At 46.7% G+C, this 19,565-nt stretch overlaps 1 protein-coding gene and 1 pseudogene across 1 annotated transcript in view; one reads left to right on the top strand and one right to left on the bottom strand.

Annotated features, from left to right (window-relative positions):
- Nucleotides 1-1,242: 1,242 nt before the first annotated feature.
- On the bottom strand, nucleotides 1,243-2,711 carry LOC108529595 (uncharacterized protein C7orf73-like; annotated as a pseudogene).
- A 4,818-nt stretch (nucleotides 2,712-7,529) lies between these two features.
- Nucleotides 7,530-19,565, top strand: part of LOC108529592 (solute carrier family 22 member 4) — a 55,619-nt gene continuing 43,583 nt past the window's right edge. Inside the window, exon 1 of the mRNA XM_017872029.1 lies at nucleotides 7,530-9,082. Coding sequence (XP_017727518.1) covers nucleotides 8,324-9,082 — 759 coding nt within the window. The 5' untranslated portion in view covers nucleotides 7,530-8,323. The remainder of the gene's footprint in view (nucleotides 9,083-19,565) is intronic.

Here is a 19,565-nt window from a genome sequence, read left to right as displayed (position 1 = left end):
GCATGATCTCGGCTCACTGTAACCTCTGGCTCCCAGATTCAAGAGGTTCTCTTGCCTCAGCCATCTGAGCAGCTGAGACTATAGGCATGCACCACCACGCCCAGCTAATTTTTGTATTTTAGTAGAGATGGGGGTTCACCATGTTGGCCAGGATGGTCTTGATCTCTTGACCCCGTGATTCGCCCGCCTCGGACTCCCAAAATGCTGGGATTACAGGCGTGAGCCACCGCACCCGGCCGGTCCTTGTTTTTATCTAGCTCGTTAAGGTCCACAAATACCTCCCCCATATCATAACCCTTTTCAAATTGGAAATGACTTAGACATTAAATGAGGACCTAAAATAATTTTAAGATTTTAAACTATACAGAAGTTTAACCTACATATTTATCTCATTTACTCAGTTTATTCATTTTTAGTAGTTTATCTACATTACTTGTGAGAACCAAGACCGTCAACAAAGCTAATCATCATTGCAAGTTATTTCCCTGTTAACCATTTTCATAGCTTGTGAATATCAGGTGTTGATCTAAACAGGCGCCTTAAAGTTAAACACATGGGGATTCTTGCTGATAACTCAGAAAATTCAGTTGTTTTCATTAAACCAACAATATCAAATTAGTCGTGCTTATCAAAAAAGTCATACAAAGATCATTTTATTTTTGGCTGGGTTTACAGTCTTCTAACTTTCATGTAAAACCCTGACACCTTAAAGTATCTAGCAGAGGCAAATATAAAATGTTTTTTATCAGTAGACTCAGAAAAATATGTATGCTGACACTTTTGAAGATATCTTCATTTTTATTTACCAATAATTTAAAAGCCAACTTATTTACCACAGATTATTGAATTCATGTGAACTTGAAAAGCATTTGGACTTTATACCCATTTATTTATAGTTTTATTTGGTAGCATGTTAGGACATATAATACATGCACATATATAATGTATTTAAACATGTGTATACATACATACACAAAGATCTGACACTAGCCATGAGACTGTACAATAAATTTGTTATTTTTACAAAAGACAGTTGGACCCAAATTACTTTTGACAAAATTGGGACCTGTTACGACTAAACTCTATTTTCCCCAATAGGTAATCCAAGGAAAGCTGTGGATCAAAATTTGGGGTAAAGCAGTTTCCATGGCAGTTTGAATTTTAAAACCTCTTTTTTCCTTTTTTTTTTTTTCAGTTTCAAATGAGTTTTATTGTTTATATTTTAACTAGAACTGGCTTAATTGTATAAAAAATTGTATAAAAAATTGTATTTAAAAACTGGCTTAATTGTATATAAAAAAAATCTCCAAATAACCTTGAATTAGTGTTACCATAAACAGTGAGTTTTATCTCAACACTGGTGGCTTAATAACAGCAGATTCAAAGCATGTGGAAAAGGAAAGAGAAACAGAGAGCATCCGAAGATACTATTTAACTCTATATATAGTTGCAGGTTAACCATTTGAACTCTGAATTTTTTGTTTTTGTTATTTGCCCATCAGTTTTAGACTATGCACAAGAATATACAAGAATAGGCCATAATATGTAACCTGCTGGTGTCCTAGAAAACCTGGCATGCCTTTGCCCTTCTGCAGGAGTTTTTACCCTTTCTCCGTTTCCTGCTCTCATGATTTCTCAGTAGCTACCCTTATTGCAACAACAGCACATTTATTATCTTTATCGTATTTTAATATCTTAGCTTCTTACAATAGGTGATTCAGTTTCTGCCAGTGTTTTCCCAGAGTCCACAGTGGCCCGTGAAGGTTGAGCAGTCAGGCAACTCTACCCCACATGCATGTTGCCAACCGCCCTAGGATTCTCCCCGCAGATGCGCCTTCCTAATTCATCCATTGGTTTCTCAGATCCTGCTCATGACGCCAATTGTAATGAGAAAAACCTGGAATTGTATTTTAAAAAACCTTACCCCAAACTGGGAGGGAGCAAAGAGACCAAGCATGTCTGGGACAAGTTCAGCTTGGCTAGTAGATGAGTTTATTGGGACTTATGCATGAGGCACTCCTGAATGGCAGCGGGACAGCTTTAGAGATCTGTGCCACCTCCCATCTCTAAGCTAATTTTCTGTCTCTTTACCTACAATGTGTGTGTGATGGGACTGTTTCCCTTGGTAGGTTATCAGTTATTCTCCAGGATGTTTGGGTTCTCAGGGACACCTATTCCTCAGCTAGACACCATGGCCTTGGCCTTCCTTCAGGGAAGGAAGTGGAACTGGCCTTCAGGGTTCAGGCAGTGGACATGTACCCTTAAATAACCTGGCAGGGGACCTGTCACACTGCATAGGTAGTTCTCAACTTGTGGCCCCATTTTTGCCCTAAGGCAGCACAGAGTCTAGCCAAGACGAAAATTGCTGAGGTTGGAGATGAAAACAAAAGGCTTTGGTTGAGATGGTAAAGGAGGCCCTTAAGAGTGGTGGAATCAGTGTAACCAGAAGGCAGTGCTGGAGTCTGCCTCATGAACTAGGGGGTTTCTTCTTGGCATTCCCCTTTTCATTTCGTCAAGTGTTTTATCCAGGTTTGGCATGGCATAGTTCTGAGCCGGATACATTCCAATCACATTGCCAAAGTAAATTCAAGCAGGAACTGGAGCGTGATGTCGGCAGGGAGGATGGGGAAGGCAGGTATGGCGCAAAAGGCAGCTGCAGCTCTTCGGGCTGGTCTGAGATTATGCACCTTTTTTTTTTTGAGACAGAGTCTCACTCTGTTGCCCAGGCTGGAGTGCAGTGGCGCGATCTTGGCTCATTGCAACCTCCGCCTCCCGGGTTTAAGCAATTCTCTGCCTCAGCCTCCCGAGTAGCTAGGATTACAGGTGCATGCCACCACGCCTGGCTAATTTTTGTATTTTTAGTAGAGACGGGGTTTCACCATCTTGGCCAGGCTGGTCTTGAACTCCTCACTTCATGATCCACCCACCTCGGCCTCCCAAAGTGCTAGGATTACAGGCGTGAGCCACCGCATCCGGCCTCTGCACTCTTACAATGGCTTCCCTTCTTTCCTGTTTTACTCTCCCCAGTCACTTATTCCTGTTCCTTTGGATCCATTCCCAAATAAATCACATACACAAAAACTCTTGACTCAGGCTTTGCTTCCAGGAGGAAACCTGGGCTAAGACAGTCGACATAAGAGTGGTCCTAGAAGGCAGACCTGCAAGGAAGGGATTCACAGCTGTGATGGCTCTACTTTCTACAATGGAGTCATGGCCCTCATAGGAAACATATGGAACCCTGGAACACAGAATGGGAACATTTGAGTAGATTAATGTGAGAATTTTGAATTCCTGGATTCCCCTAAACCTTCAAGGCCAGTAGAAGCAGCTATCTTTCTCCTGCTATAGGAGACAAGCCTCTCCTTGCCTGGAATCCTGCCAAGACTCCTCCTAAGGCAAGTGGCCCCAAAGTGATGCTTATTCTCCTTGATATCCCCTACCTCCCTTCATTGCCTGCAGACCAATAACCAGGGTTAGGTCTCAGCACAGCCGAAGTGGAGAAATACAGTATCTGACTTACAAGCAAATAGCATACACATTGAAAAAATTACAGGACCTATGTTCTGGCAGGAACAGGGATAACAGGGGTATGAGGAGAGGGGTGTAAGAATGTATCAATCTGGGGGCACTCTCATTATTCAGGGATTAACATCCAAGCAAGGATACATAAAACCATTCTGACATGCTTCTGAGACACTTCTTTGAAACTTGGACACAATTACGACCTTCGGAAATGAAGTAGAGAGGCCAGAACTTCCTTGGCAGAATACCAAAGGAGTCAGAAGGCTCAGAGGGATAAGCATGTTAGATTGTAGTTATTATGCAAGACCAGAGAACCTACTAGAAGACTACATTCCCATGGGAAGTCCAGAGGCCACTCTTTTCACTGAGGTAACACAACATGTAAAGGTGAGGAATCCTTAGTGTCAGTGGGGATGGTAGGACTCAGGAATTGCAGAGACCAGATGGGTAACAATCAACAGAGGCAGGGTAGATATAATAATTACCATAAAACCAAATGGCAACCAGAATGCTTCCACCTATAGGGTCTATCTGTGGCAACAGCTAATAGACTATAGTGTCCCTAGGAGTTAACTAAATTGGCAGATGACTGGGTGTTACATCACTGTAACAGCAGCAATCCCCAAAATCAAGAGCTCATGAGCAGAAGGCAGATGCCAGCTGCCATAATGGGAAACAGTATTTCCTCATAAATTTCCTCGATCTAGGCCAGTTCTCAGGCTCAGAGCCTATTGATTTAAGGAATGGTCAAGTCTTTTTATAGACGAGCCCTCCAATGCTGCCAAAAGTAGACAAGATAATTATTTCCCCAATCTTTCCACATGAGGAATCTGTGGCCTTTTATCAGAGTAACTCTGGTCAGGGAGAAGAAAAAGAACCAGACTTTCAAAGGTACAGAGTATGAGCTGGCATCAATGCTGGGGGGAAACACTATCATGGTCCCCCCATGAAAGAGGCTCGTGAAAGCCAGGTAAATGGAGTACTCATGCAAACAGATCCAAGAAGTCTGAAGATCCACACTGTACTAATTTCCTTATCCCTAAGCAAATAACTGGGACAGATACTCTAGCAACTGGCAGTACCCTAACATTTACTCCCTATTTTATTAAGAGCCATTAAGGTAGGAAGGGCCAAATGAAAGCCCCTGATACTTACCCTCACCTTTCTTATTAATTTATTAAATGAGAACTAAAACCACATCCTGGGTGGTATTGCAGAGATTAATTTCAACATCAAATATTTTCTTCTTAATATCCTTCAGTCAGGCGGATGAAAAACTGTTTGCTTTTATGTGGGAATAATAGCAGTACATATTCACTCTCTTGCCTCTGGGCTATGTTAATTCTTCTCTCTGTCACAACACAGTATCTAGCAACTTTGATTGTCTCAATATTCCATTAAACATCATGGTAGTCCACTCTATTGATGACCTAATGCTAATTTGACCTAGTGAGCAAGAAGCAGCAAGAACTCTAGATGTCCTAGTAAAGACATGGGCATGCCAAAGGATAGAAGATAAAAATATGAAGATTCAGGGCATTCATATTGTTCAAATTTTTTCTTACCTTTTTGTTCTAGAATAAGTTAAATGGATGTAAAAGTAGACAAACTAGTAAAACAAATCCCTAGAACCACTATTCATAGCCCATATTATTTCATCTATATCCCCACCAACTTCTTCTATCCCATATTATTTTGAAACAAATGGGTAAAGTTATCAGGGATCAGTAGTCATACCAGGTTATCCCCTGTAAAGTAAAGGCAAGTTGTTGAGCTCTGTATCTTCCAACACTAAGGCGTAGTGCTTGGTGGAGTATTCTTCTGACCCATCTATTGGGTGCCCCCGAAGGCTCTCAGTTTCAGGTGAAACCCAGAGCAGGAGAGAGCTGTACAGTGTGTCCAACTAGAGAACAAGCTTCTCTACCATTTGGTTCATATAATCCATCTGATGATACAATGGGGCTAGAGGCATACATGATGAATAAGGCTGCGGCACAGAGTCTCTGATATGCCCTAATAAAAGAGTTTCAGCACAGATCTCTAAAGTTCTGGAGAAAGGCCATGCAGCAGAGAGTTATTTGACTTTTGAAAAACAGCTGTTTGGCCCCAATAAAAACCGAGAGCCTAGCAATGGGACATCAAGGGTCTATGCAACCAGAGATACCCATTGTAAGCCAGGAATTGTCAGAGTCTATCAAGTCATAAGATTAGGCAGGTTTAAGCCAGACATGGTGGCTCACACCTGTAATCCCAGCACTTTGGGAGGAGGCTGAGGCCAGAGAATTACTTGAGCCCAGGAGCCTAGGAGCCCAGGAGGCAACACGGCAAAACCCCATCTCTAAAAAATATGGAAAGAAAAAAAATTAGCTGGCCATGGTGGTGTTTGCCTATAGTCCCAGCAACCTGGGAGGCTGAAGTAGAAGGATCGCTTGAGCCTAGGGAGGTTGAGGCTGCAGTGAGCTGTGATCGTGCCAGACTTATCAGCAATCCATCATATAATAGGAATGGTAAATTCAGGATCAGGACTAAGCAGGTCAATAGGGTGTTGCATTTAAGTCAACAAAAGGTGGCTTAGACTCCTATGACACTTACCTTGGCTATCGGCTATACCAACCCTTCTGTCTTAGCTCAGACCTACAGCCTTAGTGGGTAGTTCTCTATAACCAATTGATGAAGGGAAAAACAGCCCTGACTCACAGATGGATTAGCTTTAGACATTGATAGTAGTTAGAAAAAAAAAAATCGTTCCTCTAACATAGCTTCATTTAGTGGGTAGCCCTAAATAACTTTGAAGGGAAATTCCCCTAGTGGGCTAAGCTATAAGCAGTATACCTATTCATTCATTTTGTATGGAGGACGAAACAATTCCACATAGAGGTTTACATACACTTGTGAGCAATGGCAAATAGTTGAGTGGTATCTGTTCAGCACTCACGTATGTACAACCTGGGAGTGCAAGGAGTTGACCAATGGAGACAGAACTAGGAAACAAATACCTCCTCATTCTATATGGCTCTTTAGAAGTCCCCAGTGGGATTAAACCTCAGTAACCCATAGCAATAGGGATGGAGACAACACTGAGGGGAGGAAAAAGAGCAAGGCACTTGTCTCTGGTGCAAATTTAAGGAGGCACCAAGAAACTCAGTAACCAAGATTAATTATACTTAATGCAATATTTTTAAAAATAGAAATTAATGCAAATACCCATGAAGAACACAATATCAAAATTTTAAGTAAAGACAGTATTGCTAATTTTCCCTTTATTCTTAGGCTCCATTAGGGCTTCACACAGTACTCTTACTGATCCTGGTCATCACCAATAACCATCTCAATTTCAGTCTATGTGGGCTTTACCTCCCTCCCTGTTCACTCTCCTCCCTAGTCCCTCGCTTCTGTTTTATGGTATCACTACTCAAAATAAACAATCTTATGTAAGTTCTTGTCTCCAACTTTGCTCTATTATTTGGGGTAGAGTAGGGAGATGAAACCCAAGCTAAGTAAGATAATGACCATAATATATCGTTCGAAGAAGGATACTTGTGAAAATACAGGAGGCTCTATTAATAATTTCACTGGATTAATAGGCATAAATCAGAGCTGTCCTAGCACATCAGGATGTATAGTCTTATTACAGGTAGGAAACTGAGGTTCCAATCCTGAGGAGGGGTCAGACTGGAAGCTACACAAAAAGAGGCAGAAATGTCCCTCCGCCTCTTAAACGGGGCCTGGAGAAACAAACACACTTGTGCAAAATCTCCGAAAGGTGAGCTCTTCGCCCTGTCAGTTTTATCTGCCTCGTGAACCCCAGGGCTCAGGCTCCAGCCTCGGGCTAGCTCACACAACAGCAGACAGGCCTTAGGTCTGGGCACTGAGCAAAAAAAAAAAAAAAAAAAAAAAGGGGGGGTGGGCACCCGTCTTTGGCTCCCCCCGGGGGCTTGCGCCCACACACAGTCCTCCCCTCCTTTCCCTCCCTCCCTCCTTCTGTTCCTGGACTGGGGACAGGCCCTTCTGCAAACAAAAGCCTTCCAGTCGGAGAAAGCTCTGGCAGCCTGACACGATAAAGCGCCCTGGGGGCGTGAGGAGAGCAAGGGCTCAAAATCAGAACCCAGCGTGATGACAGTGCCTCCATGACTGCGCTCCCGCAATGGGCAGGCTCCATGTCCTGGCGCCCGCCCGCCCATGGACCCGGCGAGGGTTTCCAGGCTGGGCTCAGCCATTCCGCCGGCGTGCGGGGGAGGAAACTCGCCTCCCGGGCACTCGGTTGTCTCCTGCCCCCGCCCTCCCTCCGGTCCGGGCCCATCTCTGACGTAGTGTGACCTTGCTCATCCCTTCCAGGCTGTGGGCCTGTTTTCCCCGTGCAAGGTGAGGGTCCTGGCTGTCCGGGCGCCGCCAGGGGTGACCGAATTGAGCACTCCTAGGACTCGTGGGAAATGAGCTCCCTGTCGGCGTGTGCCAGCTGCCTGCGCCGGGCGCCACAGAATAGGGCGCGCTCCTGCCGTTCCGCCGCCCGCAGAAGTTTCCCGGGAATCGACTCCACCGACTCGCCCCTCCGCGCCCCGCGCGTGGCCGCCTAAGCTCAGCCTCCAGATTAGAGGAGACCGCGGAGGGAACCCTGCAGGGGTCTGGGCCCGGGGCTAAGCGACCTGAGCAGGTCGAGGGCCGACCTCTCCGAGACCTTGCTCTCCGGCGTCGGCTCCTCGCTTGCGCCCGCCCTCCCCCGTGGGGCCCAGGTCTGGGAATCAGCGCTCAGAGGTGGCTGGGGACAGCCGAGAGCGAGCTTCTCACCCGGCACGCGGGCGGAATGGCTGAGCCCAGCGTGGAAGACCCCGTCAGGTCCTTGAGGGCGGGCGGGCGCGCGAAGCACTGGGCGGAGACAGCCGGGAGCCCAGCCCCTTCCCAGCGCCCTCCCCTTCCCAGCGCCGGGCCAGGGATGGGGGTGTGGTCCCAAGTGTACAGTGGCATCAAGCTCGGCGCAGAGCTCCCGGAACGCTCCAGCGCCCTCAGCCTGTTTCCCAGGACCGGTCCCCGGCTGCGCGCCCCAATTTCCAACAGCCTGCCTGTCCTCGGGAACGTTCTGACATCCTTGGGGAGCCCCCAGCTACGCGACACTGTCCCGAGAACGCTCTCATCACCCGTAGTTGCAAGTTTCGGAGCGGCAGTGGGAAGCATGCGGGACTACGACGAGGCGATCGCCTTCCTGGGCGAGTGGGGGCTCTTCCAGCGGCTCATCTTCTTCCTGCTCAGCGCCAGCATCATCCCCAATGGCTTCAATGGTATGTCAGTCGTGTTCCTGGCGGGGACCCCAGAGCACCGCTGCCGGGTGCCTGACGCCGCGAACCTGAGCAGCGCCTGGCGCAACAACAGTATCCCGCTGCGGCTGCGGGACGGCCGCGAGGTGCTCCACAGCTGCCGCCGCTACCGGCTCGCCACCATCGCCAACTTCTCGGCGCTCGGGCTAGAGCCGGGGCGCGACGTGGACCTGGGACAACTGGAGCAGGAGAGCTGCCTGGATGGCTGGGAGTTCAGCCAAGATGTCTACTGGTCCACCGTCGTGACTGAGGTGGGTGCCAGGCCGAGACCGGGGACCCGGGAGTGCCTGACCCTCCCTCTGCGTCAGCCCCACTTGAGACTCCCCGCGCACTGCCCAGGTCAGCGCTCCCCTCCCCTTCAAACCTGCTGTTCATACTTCCAGCAGCGGGTGTGCACCCCAAGAAAGAATAGGACTCACATGAGGCGCATTCCTGGGTCGTTTCTGTCCAATAAGGAGGTGACGGAGAAGGGAGTTTGTCACCAACTGTCTTTTCATTTCCGATTTTCACAACAAATGAAGTTCTCCAAGAACCTAGATGTGGCCTTGGGGGAAGCGCAGCCCCAGGCTACCCAGACGCACTGCTTGAGTCACCTTCCTGCCAGGCATGGGAGGAGGGGTGTGAGGGACCTTGTTACTGGGCAGGGCGGGGCCAAATCTTGTCTGTTCATTGGCCACAGACTTCTGGAGGCATCAGGAGGTGTACTGCTGTACCACATACTTGTGAGGTTTGGGGTCCTGTCCTGAGGCCCCAGTTTCTCTAAGACAGCAGATGACCTCCCAAGGCTCATTGGGTGCAAGGAAACAGAGAAGGCAAAACCCCAGCTGGAAGCCCTGGCACTCAGGGACCTCTCTGAGCACAGGGTCAGTTGGCAGGCAGGGGCTGTAGCCCCTCAGTACCCTGCGTGGTTAGTGGCAGGTTTTCTAAGCTCCAGGAATGAGGATGCACACACACTTCCCTGTTTTTCCTGCTTCACATCTGGTAAGGACCTGGGTAGGGATACACCTTCCTTCTGAGGAGAGCATCCTCATGGAGCCATTGCCTGCTATTGGTCAGGCAGGCAGGATTTCCCTGCTGCTAAGTCCCTCCTCCGCCTTGTGCTCCTCCCAAGAAAAACCTGAGTGGCCTCTGGTAGTCCCTTATCCCTTTCCTTCAGCACAGTATAGCAGTCATCAGACATTGTGTCCGGCCTTGTGCTGGGCACTAAGGTGTGGATATCTGGGGTGTGGAGCCTGCCCTCAGATGCCCATGGGGCACACTGGCTGTGTTACTGAGAAGGCTAACATTAACCTCGGTTAGCAATAGGGTTCTGGAACCCAAATTCAAGTCCTGCCTTGCTTGCTATGTGACCTGGGATAAATAAATCACCCTCTCTGTGGGACAATAAACAGAGGAAATACTCTAAGAAGGGGTGATACGATTTTAGCTGAGTCCGAAAATGTGAGCAAGGCCTGTCTAGGCAAGAATATGGGAAATTCAGGGAATGGAATTCTCATACATCAGAGTGGCTGGAACTCAAGGGATGACAGATACGACAGATGAGACTAGAAATGGCCACGGGGGCTAGTTCATAGTGGCCTTCTACATATACTGAAGAGCTGACTTTATTCAGAGGACAGTGAGGAAATAGTAAGCATTCTAAGGCCAGGTTTGTGCTTTTGGAAAGAGCTCACTCTAGCTGCTATGATAAACAAGAAGACCAGTGAGGAAGTTGTGAAACTCTCCTCTGCAAGAGAATGGTGGCCAGCCAGGCGTGGTGGCTGTGGAATCTGTGATACCTGTGGGAAGTGGGCTCAGCCCAGGGACTGCCTTTGGACCCCCCAGCACTGGCACCATACCTACCCTGGGCCCTAAGGAGCTATGCCTCTCTGGCTTTGCTTCCCTAGCAGGGGCTGTAGTGCTTGCCCACTCCCTGCCCACAGCATGGCCTGGAGCAGCTAAGACTGGGGCCAGCCCATCCCACGTCGATTCCTGAAAATGTTATCACTGCCTGTTATGGAGGCTGGGCCCACGAGCGGCAGGCTTCCCTGGCAACTGGGCTGACCTGTCTGCTTTTCCATTGCTCACTGGTTTTGTTCACTGTAGGGTGTGAGGGGTGGGCAGCTGCTGGCCTCCAAGTCCATAGCTACCCATGTTGTGCCCTGTTCACAGGAACCTCTAAGGATGTACATCATCACACATTCACATGCATGCACCAGGATTTGCTTTTTTTGGCAGCTTTTCCCTTCCTGGCTTCCTTTTTGAGTGGTGGGAGTAAAATAAAAAGCAACTAGGGGGCAGGCGCAGTGGCTCATGCCTGTAATCCCAGTACTTTGGGAGGCCGAGATGGGCAGATTACTTGAGGTCAGGAGTTTGAGACTAGCCTGGCCAACATGGTGAAATCCTGTCTCTACTAAAAATACAAAAATTAGCTGGGAGTGGTGGTGCACCCCTGTAGTCCCAGCTACTCGGAAGGCTGAGGCAGGAGAATCACTTGAACCTGGGAGGCAGAGGTGGCAGTGAGCTGAGATCGCACCACAGCACTCCAGCCTGGGTGACAGAGCCAGACTCTGTCTCAAAAAAAAAACAAAAACGAAAACAAAAACAAAAAAAAACTGGGCTCTGTGGGCTCTGGTGGTTGGGAGGAGGAGGGAAGGAAGCAAGTACCAGGGTGAGCAGGATGGATGCATGGCTCTCCCCAGAGGAGCGGCGGCACACAGAGTTCTGGAGTCAGACTCAATAGAGGGCCAGTTTTGACTCCACTGCCAACCACCTGGCTGACTCCAGGCAGGTTACTTCACTGATGAAAGCCTCAGTTTCCATGTCTATAAATCAGGGGTAGAAGCAGATGAAAAGAGGCTCAACATCACTCATCGCTATAGGGAAATGCAAATGAAAACCATAATGAGGTACCACTTTGTACCCTTAAAGATTGCTACTACAAAACAAACAAACAAAAAGAAAAAAAAAACACCAGAAATCCACTTTGGGAAGCCAAGGCAGGAGGATTGCTTGAGGCCAGGAGTTCAAGACAGCCCTGGGCAACATAGCAAGACCCCATCTCTACAAAAAAAATTAGCCAGGCATGAGGGCATGTGACTGTAGTTCCAGCTTCTCAGGAGACTGGGGCAGGAGGATCACTTGGGCCCAAGAGTTTGAGGTTGCAGTGAGCTATGACCATACCTCTGCACTCCAGCCTGGGTGACCCCACCTCTAAAAACGTGTTTTTTTGTTTTTTTGTTTTTTTTAAACACAGAAAATAACAAGTGTTAGTGAGGATGCAGAGAAATTGGAACCCTTGTTCATTCCTAGTGGAAGTGTAAAATGGTGCAGCCACTACAGAAAATAATATCATGGTCCCTAAAAAAATTAAAAATTAAAAAACTAATTCTGGATATGTGTCCAAAATAATTGAAACAGGGCCTCAAACAGACATTTGTGCACCATGTCTATGGTAGCATTATTCACGACAGTCAAAAGGTGAAAGCAACCCAAGTGTCCTTCCACAGACAAATGGATAAACATAATGTGTTATATGCGCACAAAGGACGGTTATTCAGCTTTAAAAAGGAAGGAAATTCTGATACATGCTACAACATGGATGAACCTTGAGGAGACTACACTTAGTGAAATAAGCCAATCACAAGACAAACTATTGTCTGATTTCACTTCAAGAGCAGTCACCCTCACAGAAACAGAAAGTAAATGGTGGTTGCCAGGGACTGGAAGAAGGAAGGAGCAGGGAGTTGTTTCATGGGTGTAGAGTTTCAGTTTTGTAAGATGAAAATAGTGTTGGAGATTGATTGCACAACAGTGGGAACGCTTCTGAACTGTACACTTACACATGGCTAAGACGGTAAATTGTATATTATGTGTACTTTATCTCAGTTTTCAAAATGGGAATACTAAGAGAAGCCACCTTATCTGAGTTGTTGGGAGGACTCAGTGAGAGAATGCCCCACGCCCCATCTGGCGGTGGCCAGCACAGAGTGTGGCACCAGCAAATGGGCTTCCTAGGTGGGTGGTAAGGAGTGGTAAGGGCAGGACCTCAGCACCCTCTTTGCCTTCTACACTGGCTGGGCACAGTGGGCATGGTGGGAGCTGTTCTAAAGTCCAGATTGTGGCCTGTGTAATCGGTGATGGGACTTGCTGGAGGCCGAGCCCCTCTCCCCACAGTGGCAGTTCCAAGGCTCAGAGAACAGAACATAAGTCCAAACCCATACTGACTTGGCCAGTGCCAGTGGACAGGGCCAAGCCCAGGGCCCCTGAGCAGGTTCTCTGCATCCCAATTGGCACAACACAGGTAGTGGGACTGTCCTCAGATTTTGTCTCTGCCTTCCACCGCTGTGCCAGGATCGCCCAATGGGCATATCCTTAGGGACAGACAAGTCTGCCTGAACTGCCCCCCAACAGCTCTTCACAGGAGGACAGGGTTAGCCAGGAACCAAGGATGGCATGCTCTGCTGTAGCAATGCCTTTCATAGTATGCCAGGAGGTAGCAATAAGGTGTCTGAGTTGGGGTTTGCATGAGTGCATTCGTCTGTATGTGTACATGTGTATAAGGTAGTTTCCTTCTTCAGGGGTTGATTGTGAAGTCCAAGTTTTTCATCCTGTGCAGTTACTAAGAGTCAAATTATTATTATTGTTATTATTATTATTTTTTTAGATGAGTTTCATTCTTGTTGCCCAGGGTGGAGGAGTGCAATGGTGCCGTCTTGGCTCACTGCAACCTTTGCCTCCCGGGTTCAAGCAATTCTCCTGCCTCAGCCTCCCAAGTAGCTGGGATTACAGGGGCCCACCACCACACCTGGCTAGTTGTTTGTTTGTTTGTTGTATTTTTAGTAGAGATGGGGTTTCACCATGTTGGCCAGGCTGGTCTTGAACTCCTGACCTAAGGCGATCCACCCGCCTCGGCCTCCCAAAGTGCTGGGATTACAGGAGTGGGCCACCGCACCTGGCCATTATTTTTTAACTTTATTTTGAAATAACTTTAGATTTAGAGAGAGGTTTGAAAATAGTACAGAGATTTCATACATACCCTTTATCCAGCTTTCTCTGATGTTAACAATTTAAATACGCATTATGCATTTATCCAAACCAGGAAATTAACATTGGTTACAATAGTAATAACTGGACTACAGACTTTGTTTGAATTTCACCAGTTTTTCTGCTACTGCCCTTTTTCTATTGTAGGATCCCATCCAAAATCCCATGTTGTATTTAGTTGTCATGTCTCAGTCTCCAATCTGTGGCTGTTCCTCAGTCTTTCCTTATCTTTCATGATCTTGACATTGTTCTGAGTATTTTGATGAATGCTCCTCAGTTTGGGTTGGCATGATTTTTCTCACAATTAGATTGCGTTATGCACTTTTTGGTAATGATACCATAGAAGTGATGCATTCTCTGGGCATTGTGCCATTGGGTACATGATGCTGATGTGTCTTATTACTGGTGATGTTAACCTTGATCATTTGTCAAGTTGGTGTCTGCGGAATTTCTCTGCTATAAAGGTACTATTTTTTCTTCTGTCACTAATAAATATCTTAAGGGAGGTACTTCGAGATTATACAAAATCCTGTGTCTCCTCAAATTTCTATCCACTGATTTTAGCATTCATCACTAGGCCTTGACTGAAACAACTATTACTGCAGTTTGCCTAGTGATGATTTTGCATTTTCTGATTCCTTCAACATTTATTAATTGGAACTCTTCCAAGAAGAAGAGCTTCCCCTCTACATCTATTTATTAATGTATGCAGTTGTTAACTTATATCAGTACAGGTTCATACATACTTATTTTATTTCATCAGTTATAAACTAATGCTATCGGTCTTTATTTTGTTGCTCCAGTTATTCTAGCTCAAACCAAGTTTTTTTCACTTTAAGGATAAAGAATGTAGATATCCAGGGTAAGGGCCTTTGTCTGTCTCTGGAGTCAGGGCTAGAGGCATCTGTGTTTGCCCCTGCGGGAGGAGTGCCAGTCATAGCTCGTTGCTAAGTTTTCCATCGGGCAGTAGTTGAGCAGGAACACGAGCAGGGACTGGTGGGACCTGGGTTGGGACTGAAGCTTCTGTTGGGGAAGGAAGGGCCGCAAGCAACCCAGAGTGTCTGATGCTGGGGTCCTCGTCCCTGAGACCTACTGCAGGGGTCAGATCTCAGTCTCCATGGGCATGGCCCTTCATATATAGCCCTCAGGGCCAAGACCTCAGAGAGAAGAGGCCCTGCGTGTAAGGAAGCCCAGCAGCCTCCTGCCCTGAGGCTAAAGGAGCAGGAAGGGCAACAAATGCCCTGCTCTGGAGAGGGCCTAAGTTCATTTGCAGGGCCACAGGGCAAGCAGCAGAGGTAATCCTGGCTGGTGGCCAGGGGCTAAGCATGGGCTGGCCTTTGCCTCAAGCATGTCCTCTTCTCTCATGGAACATCATTAGGATATTGACCTTCCCATCAGTCCATGGGCTGGGAAAACTGAGGCAGTCACCTCTAAGCTGGATACCACTTCTGCCAGGTCTTGTGCTCCAGAGGCCCTGGGGGAACCTTGTATATTAAGGACAAGCCTTCTTTGCAGGCCACCAGTGATCTAAGACAGGGCTGCTGCCACACCATAGAGCCTCCTGTCCTCTTCGGCAGCTGGGCTGCATCCTGTAGGAGCCCATGAGTGGAGCTGCTGGTAGCCCACTGGTAGTGGAGCTACGGAGCCTCCAGCAAAGGGCCTGGACCTCTGGTGGCACTAGCCTTGTGCTTTCCTGGGAACTGGGGTCAGGGCCTGAACAACAGTAAGACTTACTGATTCCCCACCCATAGCCCAGAGGCGAGCCAGGTTATGTGGAGGAAGATAGGGCCTCTTCCCCTGCTAACAGGGAGCTTCTGGGAGGCATTGAGAGCAGCAAGAAAGGGAATAATGAAACAGACTAACCCTCACGTGTGGCTGCCACTATGTGGGACTTCACTTAGCCACTTAGCGGCTTTCAAGGATGCACCTCCCCTGGGGTCTGGGTAGGCCTGGACAAAAGGGGAAAACCTTTCGTGATAGGCAGGTTTGTGGAATTTGTTTCTATCAGGCCTGCAGGCTGCCCTGGGACATTGCTTGCAGTTGTGGAGACTGTCAAGATAGCCTGAATATTAACCAAGTTAATCATCCAAGTCCATACTTGGAACTGTCCTCTGGCAGATTCCAAAGGGGATAAGGTGTGGGGGCCTCTGGCTCCAGCCAGCCCAGCGAGACTTCTATTTCCAGTCAATGCTTCAGAAAGTAGATCTTGCCAGAGAGCAGATAGAGGAGACTCAGGGGCTTCCCCTTGCTCTGGCCTGAATGTGCTTCCCTGTTTGTTTATCAGCTGCCTCACCCCAAACTGTTTGCCTCTCTGCTGTGTTCCTCTGACAACAGCCATCAGGATCTCAGAATATGCTTTTGTTCAGAGGCTGCTTCACCCACACCTCCTGCCAAGTTTCTAGATAAACAGACTTTGTCCATCCCTCTTGGTGGGCAGCAGAACTCTCAGGCAGAGTCCAAGGTGGCATTTTGACAAAAACAAGGCTTTGGCAGGACTGGTCAGGGGGAGCTGCAGGTACCTTGGGCCTCTAGAAGAACTGTAATTCCTCCCTTATGGCAGGCTGCATTCAATTTAGGTGTAAGGATAATATAGGTCTGCCTTGTTTTCTAAAGCTGTGTTGTGGTTTTATGCATGTCTCTGGAGTCTAAAAGAAAGGCAAGGATCCCCATTTGGAATGGAGAAGGTGTGGAGAGAATGGACATTCTGGGGAAAGGCTGGAATGACCCACATGCTCTAGCAAGAAGCACAGACAGTCCAAGGCTGGTGGCTCCCCCTCAGTGTTTGCAAGACTGGAGGGCAGGTCCAGGCAGCACCTTCCAGAGCTTCCCCTCAGTGCTTGGTGACTGGCACACACACGATGCCATTTGCTCATGTTTCCCTAATACAGACTGGTAGAGCAGTGATGGATCCATTGTCAGGATGCAAGGGGCACAGCCACATCCCTGAGTGACCCTTCTCCCTCCCACAGCCCCTCCACTCCCATCCCTATCTTCCCACTCAAACTCACTGGTGGTTCTGCATTGGTTTAGCCTCCAGTGATCACAGAACTCGTCAGTGAGGCTTTTCCATCTGTGGTAGCTTTTTCTTTACCTCTAATCTAAAGAAAGAAAGATACTGAGAACATTTTAAGGTTTAGCAGCCTTCTGGCTTAGTTATTTGTAAATGAAAATATGAGTAGAAGAATTAGATAAATCACAAAATGGGAGAAAATATTGGCAAATCATATATCTGATAAAGGATTTGTACGTAGAATATAAAAAGAACTCTTACAACTCAGCAATAAAAAAGACAACCTGATTTAAAAATGGATAAAATCATTTGCCCGTTTTGGAGAATAGACATTTTCCCAAAGAAATACAAATTAATCAGCACATGAAAAGATTCTCAGACTTAGAAGATAGCAGTGTGAGGAGCGCCAGCGCCATAGACCAGCTCCCCAGTGAAACAGCCATAGCTGGTGAAAATACACACACAAACACACACACTTACAGTCTCTGGAAGTTGTCCTAAGGGCATACATTTATTCAAGAAAGTCAACTATATCTTGCAAGAACAGTGGAAGTCTATGATATTTGAGTCACAACCCCTTCAGCCCTCCCTTTCCCCTTCCTCCCAGCACAAGAAAAATGGAAGTTCCACCCTAGGTGGGTATGGCCAAGAAAATAGAGTTCTCTCTCCCATCAGCTTCCAATGAAGGGCTACAGCATCCCACTAAGAGGGACAGACAACCAGTGCCAATCCCCCACCCCATCCCTGTATTCTCTTAACTCCAAACTACAGAAGCTAAAATCCTCGTAAGTGCAACCAGGGGATCATAGGTTCCCATCCTCCACCCACCCCCTATTCATATAGTAGAGACTCTAATCCAGGTGCCACAAGTTGGGAATATTAGAGCCTTGATTGCCCTTATCCCAGGTCATTCATAGGGCAGAAGTTCAACACCAAGCTCCCACTTCCACTCAGTGTCCTACTCATAATGTAGGGTTATCATTCTGAGATAAACGGGCCACTTTCCCTGCCTACCTCTCTACAACAGAAACTCAGAGATTTTGCCCAGAAGGGAGAGATACTCCAAAAGAACAGAGTTCTAAAGCTGTCCCCACAGGAACAAACTTTATTTGAAATAGAGTGTGTGAAAGGACAGCCTAAGATTGCTCTCAAGAACAATGGAGAATTTAGTGGTAAGAAACTAAGAGGATTCTGGTAACTCCATTAGAGCAATAAGTGAACCATAATGCAGCTAATTTACCAGGAAAAAACAGAAAACAAACAAACAAACAAAATGAGAAAGAGACCGCTGAGAGCAGCCCTTCAAACCTTATAGACTTGCCTCAAAAACTACCACTGTAAAGGGGCTTGACATCAATTGGATTAGACTGTGGGAAAATATATGCCCCCAGGGCATTATTGAAATGAATAAGGCAATTGGCTAGCAATTAGTGAAGCTAACAGCTGGGTGTGATACCAGCAGAGACAGACAGCTTAACAGAAAGATCAGTCCGGGCTGGGTGGCTCACTGACTCACGCCTGTAATCCTAGCACTTTGGGAGGCCAAGGCAGGTGGATCATCTGAGGCCAGAGTTCGAGACCAGCCTGGCTAACATGGGGAAACCCCATCTCTACTAAAAATACAAAAATTAGCTGGGCGTGGTGGCAGGTGCCTGTAATCCCAACTACTCAGGAGGCCGAGGTAGGAGAATTGCTTGAACCCAGGAGGCGGAGGTTGCAGTGAGCCAATATCATGCCACTGTATTCCAGCTTGGACAATAGAGTGTGACTTCATCTCAGAAAAAAAAAAAAAAAGAAGAAGAAAATCAGGGAAATAGGGGTGGAAGAATGTGACAGTACCTAATTTCTACAAGATTTATTTAAAATGTCCAGTTTTTAACAAAAAAAATTACAAGATATGCAGAGAAACAGAAAAATATGACCTATATATGGGGAGAAAATGTGGGCAACAGTAACTGCCTGAGAGGGTCCACATGTCAGATTTTAACAGACTTTAAAGCAACTGTTATAAATATGTTCAAAGAATGAAAGGAAGTCATGCTTTCAAAAGTATGATGATAATATTGCATCAAATAGAGAATACCAATAAAGAGAGAAAAATTACATTTATATTTTCAAAGCTGAGACAGACATGATGGCATGTGCCTATAGTCCCAGTTACTCAGGCGGCTGAGGTAGGAGGATTGCTTAAGCCCAGGAGTTCAACCCCAGCCTGGGCAACAGAAAGAGACTTTGTCTCTTAAACAAACAAACAAACAAACAAACAAAAGAACTGAATAGAAATTCTGGAGTAAAAATGTACAATAATTAAAATTAAAAAGTAACTCAAGGGCCTTAACAGAAGATTTGAACAGGCAAAAGAAAGAATCAGCAAACTTGAAGACAGAGGATTGGAAATCATGCAATCCAAAAAACACAGGAAAAGGGAATGAAGAAAATGTATAGAGTTTCAGAGAAATGGGGAACACCATTAAATATAGCAATATATGCATAATGGAAATACTAGGAGAGGAGAGAGAGAGAAAAGGGCAGAAAAAAATGCTCAAAGAAATAATGACTGAAAACTTCCCAAATTTCGTGGAAAACATTAATCTACACATTTCTGAAGCTCAACAAACTCCAAATAGAATAATCACAAAGAGATTCACACCCTGATACATCATGGTAAAACTGCTCAAAAAAAAAAAAAAAAAAAAAAA

Source organism: Rhinopithecus bieti, unplaced genomic scaffold (genome assembly GCF_001698545.2).
Source record: "Rhinopithecus bieti isolate Rb0 unplaced genomic scaffold, ASM169854v2 scaffold_5889, whole genome shotgun sequence".
NCBI classification, from domain to species: Eukaryota; Metazoa; Chordata; class Mammalia; order Primates; family Cercopithecidae; genus Rhinopithecus; species Rhinopithecus bieti.
This window is presented reverse-complemented; position numbering and strand designations above follow the sequence as displayed.